Source organism: Hyaena hyaena, unplaced genomic scaffold (assembly GCF_003009895.1).
Source record: "Hyaena hyaena isolate Hyena2069 unplaced genomic scaffold, ASM300989v1 scaffold_641, whole genome shotgun sequence".
Classification (NCBI taxonomy): domain Eukaryota; kingdom Metazoa; phylum Chordata; class Mammalia; order Carnivora; family Hyaenidae; genus Hyaena; species Hyaena hyaena.
The window spans coordinates 776457-794937 of NW_024081276.1; the positions used below are offsets into that span (position 1 = coordinate 776457).

The following is an 18481-nucleotide window of genomic DNA, read 5'->3' on the forward strand; positions in this document are numbered from 1 at the left end:
GTCACACACCTCTTGACGGTTGCTGTTTATCAGCTCCCTGAAATGTGGACGTGAGTCCTCTGTCTTTGGGAACCCCTTGCCATCTCACCCAGCAGTGGCTGTGTGCTGTGGGACTTCAGTGCCTAAGTGTCATAAATCTCAGATAGGTAAACAGGAGAAGGTATAAAGGAGGCAGTTTGTGTAAAGAGTGCCCTGCGTTCAGAGTTTTGAATTGGGGCAATGAATTTTCCATTGGACTAAAATTTTGTGTCCTTGGGTAAGCCTCCTATCTGTACCTGTCGCTTCTTCCTACTTTGCAGTGTAGGGTCAGGTGAGCAGGCTGTAAAACTGATGAGCAGCACGGCTTTGCACACAGGAGGGAGTTTTGCTCTCTCTAGCCAGCTCACCTGTCTGTCCCTCTGGGCTCCCTTCAAACACTGCTTCTCCCATGAAGCCATCCCCAGTCATTTCAGGCAAAATGAACGAGCATGTGTCCACACAGTACCCTGTGAAAACTCTAATCAGAGCACACACGTCGCTGATGCCTGCAGTCAGGTCATGGCAATTAGCCTTTGCCAAATGCATGCTGCAATACCAACCACCCCAGAAGTCAGTGGCTTACGGTCACAATGATGCATTGTCACTCATGAGCCTGGATGGCTGTGCTGTACAGGTGGTCTGCCACACGTGTGGCTCATGATCCTCTAGGGCCCAGCAGCTGGCCGGGGCACATTCCTCTCATGCTCAGGGCAGAAGTGCAAGAGGCCAAGGGCAAACACAAAAACCTTCTCAAGGGCGAGGCTGGGGACTGACACATTGTCGTTTCCACTCAGAGGCCATTGGCCAAACCCAAATCAAATTGTTTGGGAGCACGCTCACCGCACGGTGAGGCCATAGAAAGAGCTGGGTGCAGGGAGGATGGGACTAATCGGGGTGCCTGGGTGGCTCCGTGGATTGAGCATCTGACTTCGGCTCAGGTCATGATCTTGCGGTTTGTGAGTCGGAGCTCTGTTTCAGTCTCACTGCTGTCAGCACAGAGCCTGCTTAGGCCTCTCTGTCTCTCTCTGACCTTCCCCTGCTCTCTCTCTCTCTTTCTCAAAAATAAACCTTAAAAAACAAAACAAAAAAAGAACTGAGGACCAATCATTTAGTCTTTCATACAGGTTCACCTGCCCTATTAGATCCCGAGCCCCTGGGGGTGGGGGGGGCAGGAACAATGTCTGCTTCTATATCACTGGCTCCACTGCCTGGGGCTAGCCAGTAGGAGGGATTTGCATTGATGTTTGCTGAGGTCCAAAAGACCTTTCCGGCCCTTTCCTTTACAGCAGAGGGTGGCAAACTTTGACTGCAGGGCCAAATCTGTCCGTTTCTGTGCAGAGAGCTGAACATACAAATTGTTGAAAAACTCCAAAGAAAAATGACGCATGAAAATGAGAGGACATTCAGAATTCAGTATCCATAAATAAAGTTTTATTGGAATGCAAACTGCACCCATTCCTCAGCATACTGCCAAAGGCCACTAGAACAAAAAGGCATACTTGGGGTTGTCATAGAGACGGTGTCCGAGGAAGCCTAAAACATTTCCTATCTGGCCCCTATACAGAAAGCTTTGCCACCCCCACCCCCTGCCTTACAGGATAAAGAAACAGAGGGAGCCCCAGGGAGGTGACTGCCCTGCCCCAGACGACAGCATCGGCAGATCTATATGGCCTGGGTGCATTTGGGGCTAATATGTTCCCCTTTTGTTTCCCAGTAATTGGCGGCCCGCGACACCCATGCGTCACTGACCAGGAGGCTCTCCCCGCGGCAGCGCTTCATGACCCAGCGGCGCCCGGCGCAGTGAAGCCACCATGGTGTCCAGCGTAGCCGCGCTGCTCCTGGGCGCGGTGCTGCTGGGCGCCCAGCTCCAGCTAGTGCCTTCCCGCCCCGGGGCCGAGCCCGGCCAGCCCGAGCTCCCGCGCAGGGCCGCCCCCCTCCAGGGCGACAGCCGGGCCGGCGCGGCCCCCAACGGCTCGGCGCAGCAGCTGCCGCAGACCATCATCATCGGCGTGCGCAAGGGCGGCACGCGCGCGCTGCTGGAGATGCTCAGCCTGCACCCCGACGTGGCGGCCGCCGAGAACGAGGTCCACTTCTTCGACTGGGAGGAGCACTACAGCCAAGGCCTGGGCTGGTACCTGGGCCAGATGCCCTTCTCGTCCCCGCACCAGCTCACGGTGGAGAAGACCCCCGCGTACTTCACGTCGCCCAAAGTGCCTGAGCGCGTCCACAGCATGAACCCGGGCATCCGGCTGCTGCTCATCCTGCGCGACCCGTCCGAGCGCGTGCTGTCCGACTACACCCAAGTGTTCTACAACCACGTGCAGAAGCGCAAGCCCTACCCGTCCATCGAGGAGTTCCTGGTGCGCGACGGCCGGCTCAACGTGGGCTACAAGGCGCTCAACCGCAGCCTCTACCACGTGCACCTGCACAACTGGCTGCGCTTCTTCCCGCTGCGCCGCATCCACATCGTCGACGGCGACCGCCTCATCAGGGACCCCTTCCCCGAGATCCAGAAGGTCGAGCGGTTCCTGAAGCTGTCGCCGCAGATCAACGCCTCGAACTTCTACTTTAACAAAACCAAGGGCTTTTACTGCCTGCGGGACAGCGGCCGGGACCGCTGTTTGCACGAGTCCAAAGGCCGGGCGCACCCCCAAGTGGACCCCAAACTCCTCAATAAACTGCACGAATATTTTCACGAGCCAAATAAGAAATTCTTCGAGCTGGTCGGCAGGACATTTGACTGGCACTGATTTGCAATAAGTTAGGCTCGGAAACTTTCCTGTTGTAAGTTCTGGTGTACATCTGGGGGAGAGAAAAAAAAAAAGAATTTTAAAAGGGCATTTAAGCTATAATTTATTTGTAAAATCCATAAATTACTTCTGTACAGTATTAGATTCACAATTGCCATATATACTAGCTATATTTTTCTACTTGGTAAATTGAGGGCATTTTGTATTGTTTTTCATGGTTGTTAACATTGTGTAATATGTCTCTATATGAAGGAACTAAACTATTTCACTGCAAAAAAGAAAAAAAAAACACAAAACCTGGAGACCCTGTCTTTATTGAATATACTTAACTTGCCCCGACTCAAAATAGCTGTCTGTGTTATATTCATTGCAGGAGCTATATAGTCCTTTGTTACTTTAAAAAGAAATGTTTTTCATGGCAATTCTGCTTCTCTCTCGCCCTCTCCTTTCTTCATTGTTCTTTTTAATTTTCAATGTCTCGCTGTGGTCATCAGATTTATTTTTTACTTGCATCGTGAGACTTGTCTTCACCGAGATCCCCTGTTATTCTCTAGACATTTCAGGCTCACACCTTCTTGACGTCAGCAGGTACTGGAGTGTGGATTTTAACCCCCTACTGTAGACTCCGCATGGACTAAGCAATATTAAGACTGGAGAAGTCGCTCGTACTCGCAAGAGGCTCCCCGTTACACATCTGTCTCAGAGAGTGCTTGCATCCATCCCTTTCTGATCTCAGCCATGGGCAAAACCGATACAATAAAGGGGATTAAACGTTTGACCTTCAGAATGGGCTTGGGGCTGTGTGCTTTGCCCCACGTGGAAGGGGTCTCCGGAAACTCACTTAGAAAAGAGAAGTTGCAAAGTGTGTGTGTTCCCATCTCGTAGATGTTGTGAAGAGTCTGCTTCATCTATTTCCTGAAAGATCAATATCCATATATAGATGCATATTCCGTATGCACGGAGACAGAAATATGTGTATGTTTTAAAACTCAACTCTGAATTTGTAGTCCTGAAGTGGAAGGGAGATTTAAATACCCAAGGGTCAACATTGCCCAATATAAAGGTGATGTGTAAGAAAGAAGCCCTTGAACCTGAACCTAGGCCTGATTTCACTTTCGCTTCTGCTTCTGAACAGCTCGCCTATTGGACCTGATCACACAAGCCCCCTGAGTCTCGGTTTTCTCATACGTTCTTTATTTAGTCAGCCTTTAACAGAATTAAGTACATGGCATGTTTTTTCTTATTAGGAAAGCAAAACATAACCATTATGTAAAACAAAAAACTACAAAGAAGCCAAATACATATACTCTTCTTGATAAAGTTTATATTTAAGGCAGCAGAGTGAAATGGGCATTATATATATATACATATATGTACTCCTTGAAATTTCTTCCCCAAACAACCCCAGGAAGTAGGATTATGATGGCGAAAAGTTCAAGGCAGAAGAAATAGGTCCAGAGAAGATAAGGAACTTGCCAAGGTCACATTGGCTCCAAGCCAAGGCTTGGAGTCCACTTACAGCCAAAGCACAGATTACGGGTGTTTTGGTTTTTTCCTTCTCTACTCTTTCCGAACTCAAAGGGAAGGCCCAGACTCAGAGACAGTTCTTCCTGACCTGACCTGACAGATTCCTTTCCTGGTGCCAAATGTCTTCCGCCTCAAGAGGTGTGTCTGAGCCAAAGGAAAGGGGCAAGAGACAGCCTGCACTTTTCTCAGCAGGGTTATCAGGGAAGTGAGTCACCTTGTTAGCTGTGGTTGCTGCAGCCTGGCCTGACCTTCGCATGGCCTTTGCCCCACCCCCGGCCCTGCAGGGAGGGCAGAGAGAGACCATCTTCCTCTTCAGAACCCATTAAGATTGTTCTGAAGCAACCAACTCCCCAGAGGGTGTGGCCAAAATATTTATAGGCGACTCGACTTGGCTTTGACACAGTACTATGCAATGGAAGAGTGCATCCCTCTACAGCAGGTTGCTATTATCACACCCGTTAAAAGCTGAAGAGTACAGGGGCGCCTGGAAGGCTCAGTCAGATGAGCTTCAGGTTTAGGCTCAGGTCATGATCTAACAGCTCGTGGGTTCGATCCCCGCACCTGGCTCTTTGCTAACAGCTCAGAGCCTGGAGCCTACTTCAGATTCTGTGTCTCCCTCTCTGCTCCTCTACTGCTTGTGCTTTCTCTCTCTTAAAAATAAAGACTAAAAAAAAAAAATTTTTTTAATCAATAGCTGAAGAGTAGAGAGGCTCAGAGAGGTTATAAGTTTGCAAGATTGCCCAGGAATTTGATGTGGAGACTCCAATGTGAGTTTTTGGATTTAAAAAAAAAATGTACATATACACATGGTTTTTTTTTTTTTTTTTTTTAGCAAAACACCTGTGGAAGCACGTACCCCAATGGGGATGGAATACTTGAAGCCATGCAGTGTTGGGGCCAGAGGTGGTGGGTGAGAATGGAGGAGGGAAGGACTGAGTGCTGGTGACATGATCTAGGGGCTGGGGCCGGCACAGTTCCTGGTAGAGGGTGGATATGTGGGTACAAATTCAATGATTGTTGATTTGGGGTGCGGGCTCTTGACTGTGCATGGGTGCGTGGTAGTCTACCACAGGCGAGGGGTCAGGGGTCCCAATGGTTTTCTGTTATTTCATTATGGCAGAACCCCAGCCAGTTGTTTGGAAAAGTACAAGGAGGAAGAAACTATCACTCCCATAGCCTGGGCGCTTCCTTCTCACCTGAGCATTCCCAGATTCAGAAAAGACCCCACAGGGGCACCTGGGTGGCTCAGTCGGTTAAGCGTCCGACTTCGGCTCAGGTCATGATCTCACAGTTCATGGGTTTGAGTCCCGCGTCAGGCTGTGTGCTGACAGCTAGTTCAGAGTCTGGAGCCTGTTTCGGAGTCTGTGTCTCCCTCTCTCTCTGACCCTCCCCTGCTCACGCTGTCTGTCTCTCTCAGAAATAAATAAAACGTAAAAAAAAAATTTTTTTTTAAAGAAAGAAAAGACCCCACAGTGGACCTACTCCTGCCGTCCTTGGGGCATAAATGCAAGACCCCAGGAACCAGATGGGCACCTGATCCAGGGGAGCCTCTAGGTGAGAACTTTCAGAGAAGCAGCTGAGAGCAGCTGAGCAGAACCTCAGCTATTGGCTTTGGAAAATCTGCTGCACTTGATTGTTCTGAGTCAGGACAGCCCCTGCCCCTCCCTTCCTCCAGGAATCAGATAGCACCGGAATCCCATGGACGCTATTTAGTTACGAGCTCACAGCCTAAAAATGTGCTAGTTTAACAAAAATGATGATGATGTGCCTCCGAGCACAGGGCGGCGTGCCCTCTGACTCCTGGGAAACTATTACTCCCCTAAAGGGAGATGTAAGTGAGTTCAGAGCCCAGGGTGTTCCAAGGTCACTGCCAAGAGTTCAGGTGTTCACTAAAATTCCATTTTTCTTTTGAGCCCTACTGTGTGCCTAGCATGGGATTAAGCCTCAGGAGTGTAACAGAAAGTGCAACAGGAAATAATTGTCATTAACTATTGTAGGTTTAAATAAAAAGCATGGAGGGACTAGGAAGGAAAGAGAATGACGCTTAGCTGTGTTTGGACTGGCCAGTGCAGTATGTTCTGTACTTTCTCCTATCATTCAGGAACATCCCTGGGAGGAATCAACAGGCCCCATTCTGGAGAGAAGGAGACAGAAGTAAGAAATGGACTGGCCCTCCTTGTTTGAAAAGTAAGGGAGGAATGTTTCTCACTCTGAGGGGATCGGGGGCCCAGAGATGGGGAATGTGGCATGGACAGTCATAAAAAGAAGGCAAGAGATAGCAGAGGTGTCTCTCAAGATGCTCAGGAGGAGGAAGAGAAGAAGGCTTTTCCCCCAAGGGCATGATCCCTTAACCCCTGGGCCACAGGACCCTGCTCTGCAATGGGAAAGCTTCTTGGAAGGATTCCCATGGAGCCAGAGCATGGAAGGCAATGGATGTAACCAAAGCAAGGTGTTCTGAACACGGGCAGCTTGAGGAATCCAGACAGCGGTGATGGGAGGAGAAAGGGAGAAGGGGAGGTGAGCAACAGACTTTAAATACATTGAGAACACCTTATGCGTCAGACACTTGTGCCTTGACATCTGTTTTCCAAGCGGTGGAAGCTTTCTTCACGCCCACCTGCATTATCTCTGTCTCCTGCACAGGTGTATCTGTCACGGAAAAATAACACTCATTTATTGCACACCCACTATGTGCTTGATATTTTAAATGTGTTGCTTCTAATCCACATAACAACTCCAAGAAGTAGGAAATACCATTGTACTATTTTTACAGAGGAGGACAACTCAAATTCAGACCTTAAGGGGCTTGCCCAGGATGCCAGGGCCATTCACTGATTGTTACAACTGGAACTTAGTCCCCAAGGTCCTCACTCTGCTTCTTTGTGGTCCATGAAATCTTGGGTGAAGGGAGGAAGAAGTAAGGCATAAACATCCATCTATTACACAGAGCAGAGCACGTAAGAGAAATGACGGGCACTCAGGATGTGAGGATGCACAGATCGGGTGATACCTGAAGGTCCTCAAACAAAAGAGTGGCTGGCTAGGGTGCCTGGGTGACTCACTAAGTTAAGCGTCTGACTCTCTTGATTTTGGCTCAGGTCATGATCCCGTGGTTTGTGAGTTGGCGTCCTGCATCGGGCTCTGCACTGTTAGCACAGATCCTCTGTTTCCCTCTCTCTCTGCCCCAGTTCACTTGCTCTGGTGCTCTCTCTCTCTCTCTCTCTCTCTCTCAAAATAAATAAACTTAAAAAGAAAAAAAAAAATAGAGTGGCTGGGGAGTTGATACAACAGGCCTGTGATAAAGCAGGCTCCTTCCCGCTAACAGCAAGGAGCCAGATGCGGGGGTCGAACTCATGAACCGTGAGATCATGACCTGAGCCGAAGTCGAATAGTCAACTAACTGTAAGCCACCCAGGTGTCCCCAAAACCACACTTTTGCTTAAGCTTCTTTCCTTCCCTTGTCCTGTGCCCCTCATTGCCATACCCGTTTCGTTCATAATCCCCATTCTCAGTCGGTGACTTGCCCCAGCGTACAGGAATTCCCATCCTCACACTTTGTTTTTAGGGCATCCAATCTAAGACAGTCAATTTGCAGAAATGTTTTATTCTCTCTGTACTTCATGTGGATAATATGACCAACCCACAGGATTATTATAATTCTTCCAATTAAACAACAGACAAGAGGGAATGAGTCAATTTTATTGGCTGATACATAAAATGCTGAATTTAATAGTAGATACAACTGTTACCAAGTAATAGTCTCTTTTTTTTTTCTTTTTGGCTTCTCAGGCTGTGAAAATAGTGTTAATGCATCAATATCAAACTTAAACACCACCTTCCTGAAAACCTCCTTGTTCTCACAGATATGAAGGGACAACTCCATCTTATTTATTGGGCATTGTATTTCTATTGTTCGTCAAATATTTCATTTGGAGCTAGAGCATTAATGTTTCTTCCTCTTGACTGTGACACACTTGTGCCAAGCACAATGCCTGGCACATGGTAGATAGGAAGGACTTGTATGTGGATTAAATTGTAAGTTGAGTCCAGGAGTCAGTCTGATGGGAAAACTCCCTGTACCACGTCCCAGCTTTGGGGTCTGGTTCACCTTCCTGGAACACCTTCTCTGGTACTTCACAATATACCATCTTAACATTTAATCCTTACAAATCTCTGGACCAATAATCAATCCAAGCTCCATGTTTTTGTGGACCATCATATCCCCAGCAAATAAGGCAATGCTTGACACAGGAGTTACACGTATTTACTCACTGAATGACTCACCGTGGTGCCCAGGCTCTTTCCACTATGCCATACTAATGTTGCACTAATGGAGAATCTAGTATTCTGTGAGGCAACCCCATACATCTCCAGTCTGCCTCTTAAAATTCACACTTCCTGTCCTAAACCTCTATTCCCTAGCTTCTTCCCGTGGATGTGAGTTCTACTACCGGGTGTCATGAAGAACAAGTTTCATACCACTTTCTCATGTCGGCATACTGGAAAGAACACCAAGCTTGGACTCTGGAGACCTGAACTTACCAGTTTGGCTCAGCCATTTCCATAGCTATGTGATGCTGGGAGACTTTCTTAACTTCTCTGAATTTGTGGTACCTATCTGTAGAATAGGATCAATGATGCCTTCTTTGCAGAGATTCTTGGAGTATTACATGATTAGTGGATGATGTGCAAATAAAAGAGATCATAAGTCTATAAACGCTCTTCTGATATTAAAAAGCAACTCAGCTCTCATGATTGGAATTATCCACTATAGAGGGTAATGGGATAATAGCTGAGTGTTTACTAAGAGCTAGGTAGGTATTATCTCATTTAATCTTCACATCAGCCTCTGAGATGGGTGCTGCTATTAACATTTTATTGATGAGGAGCCCAAAGCACAGAAATGCTAAATGTTGCATGGCTAGTAAATGGTAGAGTCAGATTTGTTCCCTGGATAGTATGTCTTCATGGCTAGCATGCTTCCCCTCCAGGCTACATTCCATTTCAATGCAAAATAGACCTTCTTCTCCAACATATCTGCCCATGGAAAGAGCTAGAACCCAAAGACAAAATCAGAGGTCAAGAACTTAAGACAAATATCAGCAAAAAGACTATAGTAAGCAGAATTCACAAATGGCTCACCTATGCTCCCAGCCATTGCTGGACACATCCTATACAGTTCTCTCCCTTTGAATGTTTATAGGAATTGCAAATAAGGTGGTATATTTAATGTCTTAATTAGGTTACTTTATATGGCAAAGATGGTGGGGTAGGACTATATATGATATATGAGACTAACTCAGTGGACTGGAGATAAAGTCTCCTACTGGCTTTGGAGATGTCACCTAACATGTTGTGAGAGGCCTAGTAGGGGGCAGCATTGCAAGGGACCGTAGTGGCCAGTAAGGCAGAGAGGGCTCCACCCTGTCCCCCCTTCCCTCCACCCCTGCCAGCCACCATCTAGCAAGAAAACAAAGCCCACAGCCCGTCCTCTGCAAAGAACTGGATTTTCTAATAGACTGTGAACTTGGAGGAGGGCCCCAAGCTCTACAGGACAAAGCAGCCTCGCTGAAACATTGAATGTTGCCTGGTGAGACCCGAAGCGAAGCTAGGGCTTGTTCAAACTCCTGCCCCATGGAAACCGAGGCACTACATGTAGGTTGGTTTGAGCTGGTGAGTTGGTAGTCATCTGTTATGTGTGGATAACTAAGGCAAAGACAAGTCTATTTTCTTGTCATTCATCTTGGCTCATGCCACTTTTTTGTAATCTCTCTTGAAAACACACAACACAGGGCTTTTTGTTACCCAACAGATACATGTCTACTGTATGACTACCAGATCCTTCAGGTGAGACTATTCAGAGATAATCATTGCCAACAGTTTGGTTTGTATGGTTCCAGATTTTTCCAGCCCATGAGTGTGCTTGTATCTGTGCATGTGTATTAAAATTAAATTACATCTTTTTGATAACTTACCCAAAAACTGGAGTTAAAAAAAAAGTTGATATCTGTCAATTCAGCTCAAAAGGATCTCTGAAGTCATTTAAGCCAATCTTCCAGTTTTATGGGTAAAGAAGGTGAGGGTGTGGAGAGGTAGTCACTGGTCACACTCACGAAGTTAATAGCAGAAACCAGACGAGAACTCAGACTTCCTGATGCCTTCCACACTGTATAGTTGCTGTCCAATCACTTATCGAACCCCCCACCTGACAGTTTGCTCCCCAGGTAGACTGAAGTGCCTCCCACGGTCATTTGCATAAAGCGGATATCTAGTTGATAGTGGTCCATAGAAGTTATCCACCTCATGTAGTCATATTTTTCGTGCAGTGGAACAAGCAGTAAAAGCTAAACAGACCCAGTGTTCTGGTTCCCCATGGCCATGTAACAAACCACCCCAAAATGTAGTGGTTTGATGCCACGGTCTGTTCTCTCTCCAAGTTCTGTGGGTGGTCTGGGAAGAGCTGTGCAGGTCCTGTGTGGATGCTCACTTGTGGTCAGGCAGTGGCTACGACTGACATTGTCTAAAGGGAGGACTGGGTTGGATGTCCAAGGGGCTTCTTTCGCTGCACATTTGATGTCTTGGTTGGGATGACTACAACCCCTGGCGCTGCCGAGGTACCATTCTCTCCCTCTCTCTCTCTTTCTCTCCATGTGGCCAGCTTGGGCTTTCTTGCTGAGTGGCAGACTTAGGGTCGTTGGTGGGACTTTTTACACAACAGCTGGCTGTCCTGAGAGCGAGTGTTCCAAAAGACCAAAGCCCAAGTTGCAAGAGTTACATTTCAAACTATTACCACATCGTATTGTTTCAATAGGGCCAGCCCAGATTTGGTGTAGGAAAGGACTACATAAGGAGCTGAATAATAAGGGGTGTGGTTCTGGGGGGGAGGCCCTCTTTGGAGACCGGTTACCATACTTGGTTGTTCCTTGGCAATAAAATGGACAGAACACCCACCTAATGGATCTTTGGTCATACTTAAAAGGGAGATGAATATAGGTGTTAGCTTTCATGAACCTTAGAGTCCATTATACTAATGTAAGGTATCATTATTGTAAGTCCTTGGGCTTGCTATGTAATTTCAACTATTTTGACCTAAGGCATTTGACTATTTTCAGTCCAATCTTTTGATTGTAGGTGATGGTGATGAAGTGATTGTGCATGAATCATTTGTCCCAGAAGTAGGATTCAGGCATGCACACTGAGCTGCTTTCACTGTATTTCTATACAGCCCAACCAAACCATGTGAGAAAAAATATATATATACTTAGAACAAACTGTGGACTGAGATCAATGTGGAAAACTTTGTCTTATGTAGGTGAGAAGCCCCCTACAAGAACTCTTAGATCATTCGTCCAGCATGAGAAGATGTTGCTGGGACCTTTAACTCTGCATGTTAAAAGCTCTCTTTTAAAAAAGAGATGCATGGCAGACTCCATTTCCACTTGCTTTAATTTAGAAGTTCTATCTTTAGTAGCAATTTACATTTTCCACACAATTAAAGACTGTACCTAGTTCTGATTTGCACTTCAAGTATCCAATTCAGCTGTGATTTACATTTTTTCCCCTCTATTTATCTGTTTATCTGCTTCCCAGTAAGAACACTGGGTTTCTAAATCTTGACATAATCACTTAAAATGTGGGTAACTCCGGACAAATTTGATTAACCATCTCAGAGGGTCAGTTTGCTCACATATTAAATGGGAATAAGATTTCGTTTATGGAATTATTGTGCATCTTAAAAGCTGTGATCACATCCAGGGACAGAGTAGGCATTCAGTACGTGTGCATTCATTGCTCTCTTTTTTTTTCTCTCTCAAGTTTATTTATTTTGAGAGACCGAGAGAGAGAGAGAGAAAGCAAGCATGAGTGGGGGATAGGCAGAAAGAGAGGGGAAGAGAGAATCCCAAGCAGACTTCACACTGTCAGCACCGAGACTGACATTGGCTAGAACCACAAACTGCAAGATTATGACCTGATCTGAAATCAAGAGTCAGAGGCTTAACCAACAGAGCCACTAAAGCACCCCCTTTGTTGTTTTAATATATCGTTTGTGGACCCATCCAAAGGGTCTATACATGACAGATGCAGATTAAAGGTAATTTAAAAATTAAATAGTTTGGAAATTTACCTAGTTTTGGTACGGATACAAAATGACTCATTTTTTTTTTTAAATGTTTTATTTATTTCTAGGAGAGAGAGAGAGAGAGAGAGACAGCATGAGCAGGAGAGGGTCAGAGAGAGAGGGAGTCACAGACTGAAACAGGCTCCAGGCTCAGAGCTGGCAGTCAGCACAGAGCCCGACGCGGGGCTCGAACCCAAGAACCGAGAGATCATGACCCAAGCGAAAGTCGGACGCTTAACCGACTAAGCCACCCAGGCGCCCCCAAAATGACTCATTTTCAATGAGCCTTCATTTCTCTCATTTTTACCAACATTATTCCTTTAAAATTTGTTTTTTCCCATTTCCCAATGTACAATGTCCAATGTAATTTTTTTTTTTTTTTTTTATCTTGCTGGAGAGGGGGTTATGGCAACTTTGGAAAAGAAACTAAAGAGTTTTAAAGTTCAGGGGATATTTTAGCCATGCCAATCTATTTATTAGACTCCAATCTTACAGTCACCCAAAGGCAGAAGCAAACTTAAGTGTTCATCAGTAGATGACTGGATAAAGAAATTTAGTCTTACTAGACAATGAAACACAATTCAGCCATGAAAAGGAAGAAAGTTCTGACCTGTGCTACCACATGGACAGACCTGGAAAGCATCATGCTAATTGAAAAAAACCAAACACAGAGGACACATACTATATGGTTCCACTTACATGGAATACCTTGAATGGGCAAATTCATAGAAACAAAAAATAAAGTAGAGGTTCTCAGGAGCTGCGGAGAGAAGAAGAAATGAAGAGTCATTGCTTAATAAGTGCAAAGTCCCTGCCATGGTAATGACGAAGTTTTGGAAATAGACAGTGGTGATGGCTGTATATTTTGAATGCAGTCAATGATCTCAAATTATACACTTAAAAATGGTTAACATGTCAAATTTTATGCTGTATTTTTTATCACATATATATATAAATATATGTATATTTATACATATACACAAATACACACACACACACACACACACACACACACATATATATATTCCCAAAAAAGAAGGAAATCCAATCTTAGGCTCTATACTACCTGTATTTAATTGCAACCAACCCAACCACATTCTTGGTTCATTTGCAATATATGCAGAAGCGCTAACTCTATGCATAATCATTGATTGACAATTGGAGTTTCTAATTGCTACATTATTTATCAGTTTATAGATGGGAAATAAACATGATACTTGACGTGAAGCAGACCTAATTACACCCACTTTCCGTGTTCCTAACTAGTGGCTGGCTTAGCTTCAAACCAAATAAATCATTCATCCTTATCATTTCAGCTCCCTCTCAGAGTTTTTACCTTCTCTCAATCCTGAAAAGGATATTATTAGCTCTCTAGATGATGCTGTTCCCAGTCTATCTGGGAAGTGCTCAGCATCACAACCGCAGGGTATATGCATCATCAGTCAGATCTTTCCAGGGTGAAAATGAACCCCTGGCCTTGCTGGTTCTGTTTGACCAAAATTTACCATCACGGGCTGAGCCTACCTCACCACACTATTTGAAATACACGCTAAAAAGATGTAGTCCACGGTAAGCGAAAACAAATGATGTGCTTAATTAACCTCTATTAAAAGGAACTGAAAAAATATGAAAAGAATAAAGTAACTGAAAGAACAAATTAATAGTGGGAGGCACATTAAAATACCAGGGTTTTTTTTTAATCCATCAGTCATATAGGTGCAGTGATTGAGTACGTATCATGTCTCATATACCAACATCCTAGATATTGAGTGGGAAAAAGTTATAGAACTAGAAATAAGACTGCTCTGTATTTAACTTCATAGAGAGTTAATTGTGCAAATACACACAGTCTTATAGAGGGAGAATGTGACACCTTAGAGCTTATAGTTTGCTTTCTATAATAGTTCAGTGGTTTAAAAGAAGTCCTGGGAAGGGGCCATTTCTTCTAAGAGAGGCTTCTAGGTATAAAGGGTTTGAAGGATTTGGAGCTGATCAAAGGAGAAGATTATTTATTGAGTGGCACTTGGACAGGGTAGTGTTGGGATGGAGTCCACACGGCGTAGGCGAGGGGGTCACGATCCAGAGAGGGAAGAGGGCAGGGGAACTTTGAGGGGAGGTCTCTCAATGGGGCTTACAGATCTAGGGGATGCCAGCCAGCAGCATGGCCAGGAGTCTCTGAGTCAGAGAACTCCCAAGGGCGGGAGCTGCCTGGGGACTTGTAACGACAAGGCAGCCTCTTATCAAGGGCTAACAGTTGCTGAGGGAGGTTTTCCGGGGTTCACAAATCAGGCAGTGTCCCCATGGCTGAAAATCTGCTTGTCTGGATGTTAAAAATAACTGGATATGTAAAAATTTGAGTTAGGCTGGGGCGCCTGGGTGGCTCAGTCGGTTAAGTGTCTGACTTCGGCTCAGGTCATGATCTCATGGTTCGTGGGTTCGAGCCCCATGTTGGGCTCTGTGCTGACAGCTCAGAACCTGGAACCTGCTTCGGATTCTGTATCTCCCTCTCTCTCTGACCTTCCCCTTCTCACGCGGTCTTTCTCTCTCTCAGAAATAAATAAAAAACATTTAAAAAATTAAAAAAAAAATTGAGTTAACGTCCAGTGGGCTTTTGAGGCAGGTTTCAGCCTGCCATGAAGAGGTAAACAATCTAGGTGCCAATGTACACAGGCCAGCTTTGGGTCTTTTTTTTTTTTTAAAAATAACAGTGAGGTCCCAAAGTACCTACTTTGTATAGGAAGGGGATTTTCTCCTACAAGTGGGCTTCTGTTAACCCGGAAGATCTAGCAGGGCACTTGCATTCGTTTTCTATGGACGCAAACAAATCGCCATAAACTTAACTGATGGCGTAAAACAATGCACACTTACTATCTTACATTTCTGGACCTTGGAAGTCCAGTCAGTCTCAGTGAGGTACTGTCAAAGTGTGGGGGTCTCCAGGGAACAATCCTTTCTACTGTTTTTTGGGTTTTTTTTTAATTTAGATTTTTATTTGTTTGTTTGTTTTGCTTCTGGAGGCTGTTTTTATTCCTTCGCTAGTGGTCCCACATCTTCCCACTTTTCTTCAGAAGTCTGCTGTTCCCTTATAAGAGCCCTTGTGATTACATTGGGCTCACCCTGGTAATGCAACTAATTTCCATGTCTCAAAATTTTTATCTTAAGCACATCAGCAAAGTCCCTTTGCCAGGTAAAGTGACACATTCACAGGTACTGGGGGGATTAGAAAGTGGACATGTTGGGGCCATTATGCTGCCTCCCACAGAGCTTTAGGCAAATCTCTGATATGCTCCAAGATGCAGACTCTCAACTTTGAAAGGCCTCAGGTGTAACTCAAGATAAAAGGAAGATCACACCCAGCCACACCCAGGGACCTCTGGAAGGGAGTGCAGTTGTTTTGCAAATAGAGGTAGTGGGGATAGAATTCTTAGTTTTAAGGAGTTCTTCCAGCTCCAGGCTTCTTTCTGATTCTCAGCCTTGGGGCAGTTTGAGAGATGGGAGCAGGTAAAGGTAAAGTCAGGCTAGTCCTTTTTTTTTTTTTTAATGTTTTTATTTATTTTTCTGAGAGAGAGGGAGAGACAGTGTGAACAGGGGAGGGGCAGAGAGAGAGAGAGAGAGAGAGACAGAATCCGAAGCAGGCTCTCCAGGCTCTGAGCTGTCAGCAAAGAGCCTGACTGGGCTAGAACCCACGAACCAAGAGATCGTGACCTGAGCCGAAGTTGGACATTCAACCTACTGAACCACCCAGGCACCCCAGGTCTTCGCTCATTTCCTTCCCTTCCCAGACCATCCTGTCTTGTCTCCCCTTTTCAGTTTGTGTCTTTAAGTCTGCACCTTGAAATCTTACTGTATTCCCTTCTGGACTTTCTTCCAACACATTACATGAGGCTTCTGATATATATCAAAATAGGGACTAATAGCTCAGACAGTTTCTATCCTGGAAGAACCCATGACCCAGAGGAAGAGACAGAAATGAGAGGAAGACTACAATTGGATCTTCAAGCCCTGATAGAGTGGTGGACAGAGAGAGAGAGGGTCCAAAGGGGGCATGGTGGTCACCTGGATTTGGGGAAGGTATCACAGGACAGCGGACATTTGACCCAAGACTTGAAGGATGGTCTTAAGTTTGCCTCCATCTCACCACTGGCCACAGCCTCATCTTCAGTAGATTCCTGAAGGTTTTCTTAAAATCCCTCTCCCCTCTTCCCTCTGTGTTCTAATGATGTCTTATACATTACAGGCACCAAGGAGCACATTCACCCCAATGGTTATAGCAGCACTATCAACAATACCCAAGTTATGGAAAGAGCCCAAATGTCCATTGACAGATGAATGGATGAAGAAGATGTGCTACACACACACATACACACACACACTGGAATACTATTTGGCAATCAAAACAAATGAAATCTTACCATCTGCAACAGCATGGATAGAACTAGAGTGTATTATGCTAAGCGAAATCAGCCAAAGACAAATACCATGTGATTTTACTCATATGCAGAATATGAGAAACACAAGAGATGAACATAGGGAAAGGAAGAAAAAAGCAAGAGGAAAGAGAGAGGGAGGCAAACCATAGAGACTTTTAAATGCAGAGAACAAACTGAGGGTTGCTGGAGGGGAGGCGGGTTGGGGGAAGTAGGTTAAATGAGAGATGGGCATTAAGAAGGGCACTTGTTAGGATGAGCACTGGGTGTCATATGTAAGTGATGAATCACTGGTTCTGCCTCTGAAGCCAAAACTATACTGTATGTTAACTAACTTGAATTTAAAAAAAAAAAAAAAGGCTTAACTAAGTATTAAAAATTCCAACAGATTCTGAGTCACAGGAATGGGGTTGGGCTTAGAGAATCTGATTTTTTTTTAAGAGCCACAGATTATTTTGAGACCCACAGAGTAATTAAACACTTGCTCTGTAATCTGGATCTCAGGAGGGGAGGTGGAGAGTGTACCCCCACCTGATGGAACTGAGGTGGTGCCTCGTAGTGGCTGAATCACAGGCCAGAGGCTGGCTGCCGCGTTCACATCTCTGTGTTCAACATTTTGTGTTTTCTATTGATTCCTGAAATCTCAGGACCTACAACAGTGCCTGGTTTATGCTGCCAATACTTGATGAATGAATAAACGAATCTTCTTTTATTTATCAGGCACATAGATACTGACACCAGAGAGAACAAGAAGGCCAACTTTGAAGAACACTAAGAGACGAAGGGATGGGGCACTTGAGTGACTGGATGCATCTCCTATTTCACCCTCAGGACTCCCTGTGGTCTGTGCTTTGTCCATGTGGTCAGCTGTGGAAAGTGAGAATCAGAGACATCAAATAACTTCCTCAAGGACACACAGCCAGATGGGAACAGAGTCGGAATTCAGAATGGCACAAACTTACTGATGAGTGACCAGAGGACATAGTGAAGGATTGGCAAAGACCTCAGTTCCACACCAAGCCTGTGGTCACCACCACACATTCCAGGGGAAACAGATAGATGCTGGGATCTCTAAACAGCTAGGGTTTAAATACCGGAAGAAATAAATCAGTTTGGGGTTTGAGAAAGAAGGAGGACGAGGAGGAAGAAGAGAGCTGGGGGAGGGTGGGTGGGAGGAGGAAGGGGAGAATGGAGGAAGGAAGAAGAGGAGGGAAGGAGAAAGAAAAAAGAAAGTAACAAAGTACGGCATTGAATGGACTCTGTTCTTCACATCAGTATTTCATCCTTGGCGACTGTGCACTTGGAGTCATTTACTATCCGGGTGGGATTTCTCAATAGTGTCTTGTGCAGGATTCCTCTGCACTCCTCGGTGGAGAGCCAAGACTCCTCCCAGCCAGGAGGCTCAGTCCCGGTCCCCTTGAACCCTTTCCAGGGCCCTGTTTCTCTGGCCAGGGGCCAGGGGCTCAGACATGCATCTGCTCTCTCAGTGCAGAAACCAAGTACCTTTGTACAGATGGGAGGCTGGACTCTTTGGTGCAAGTCTGGGAGAGATACTCACCTGAGCTGGTGTTCTCTAGACAATAGCATGGCACCAAGTTGTAATTCATCTCTTCACTAGCTCTGTGATTTGAGACAAATAC

General features: G+C 45.5%; 1 protein-coding gene across 2 annotated transcripts in view; it reads left to right on the forward strand.

The window, feature by feature from the left end:
- HS3ST1 (heparan sulfate-glucosamine 3-sulfotransferase 1) overlaps positions 1–4012 on the forward strand; it is a 32970-nt gene extending 28958 nt beyond the window's left edge. Inside the window, exons 2-3 of one of the 2 annotated variants that reach the window (XM_039216605.1) lie at positions 1733–2802; positions 3323–4012. In XM_039216605.1, the coding sequence (XP_039072536.1) occupies positions 1830–2768 (939 nt within the window). In that variant the 5' untranslated portion in view covers positions 1733–1829 and the 3' untranslated portion in view covers positions 2769–2802; positions 3323–4012. Of the gene's footprint in view, positions 1–822; positions 865–1732; positions 3047–3322 lie in introns of those variants that run through there. The other variant, XM_039216604.1, reaches the window with a different exon arrangement.
- Positions 4013–18481: the final 14469 nt, after the last annotated feature.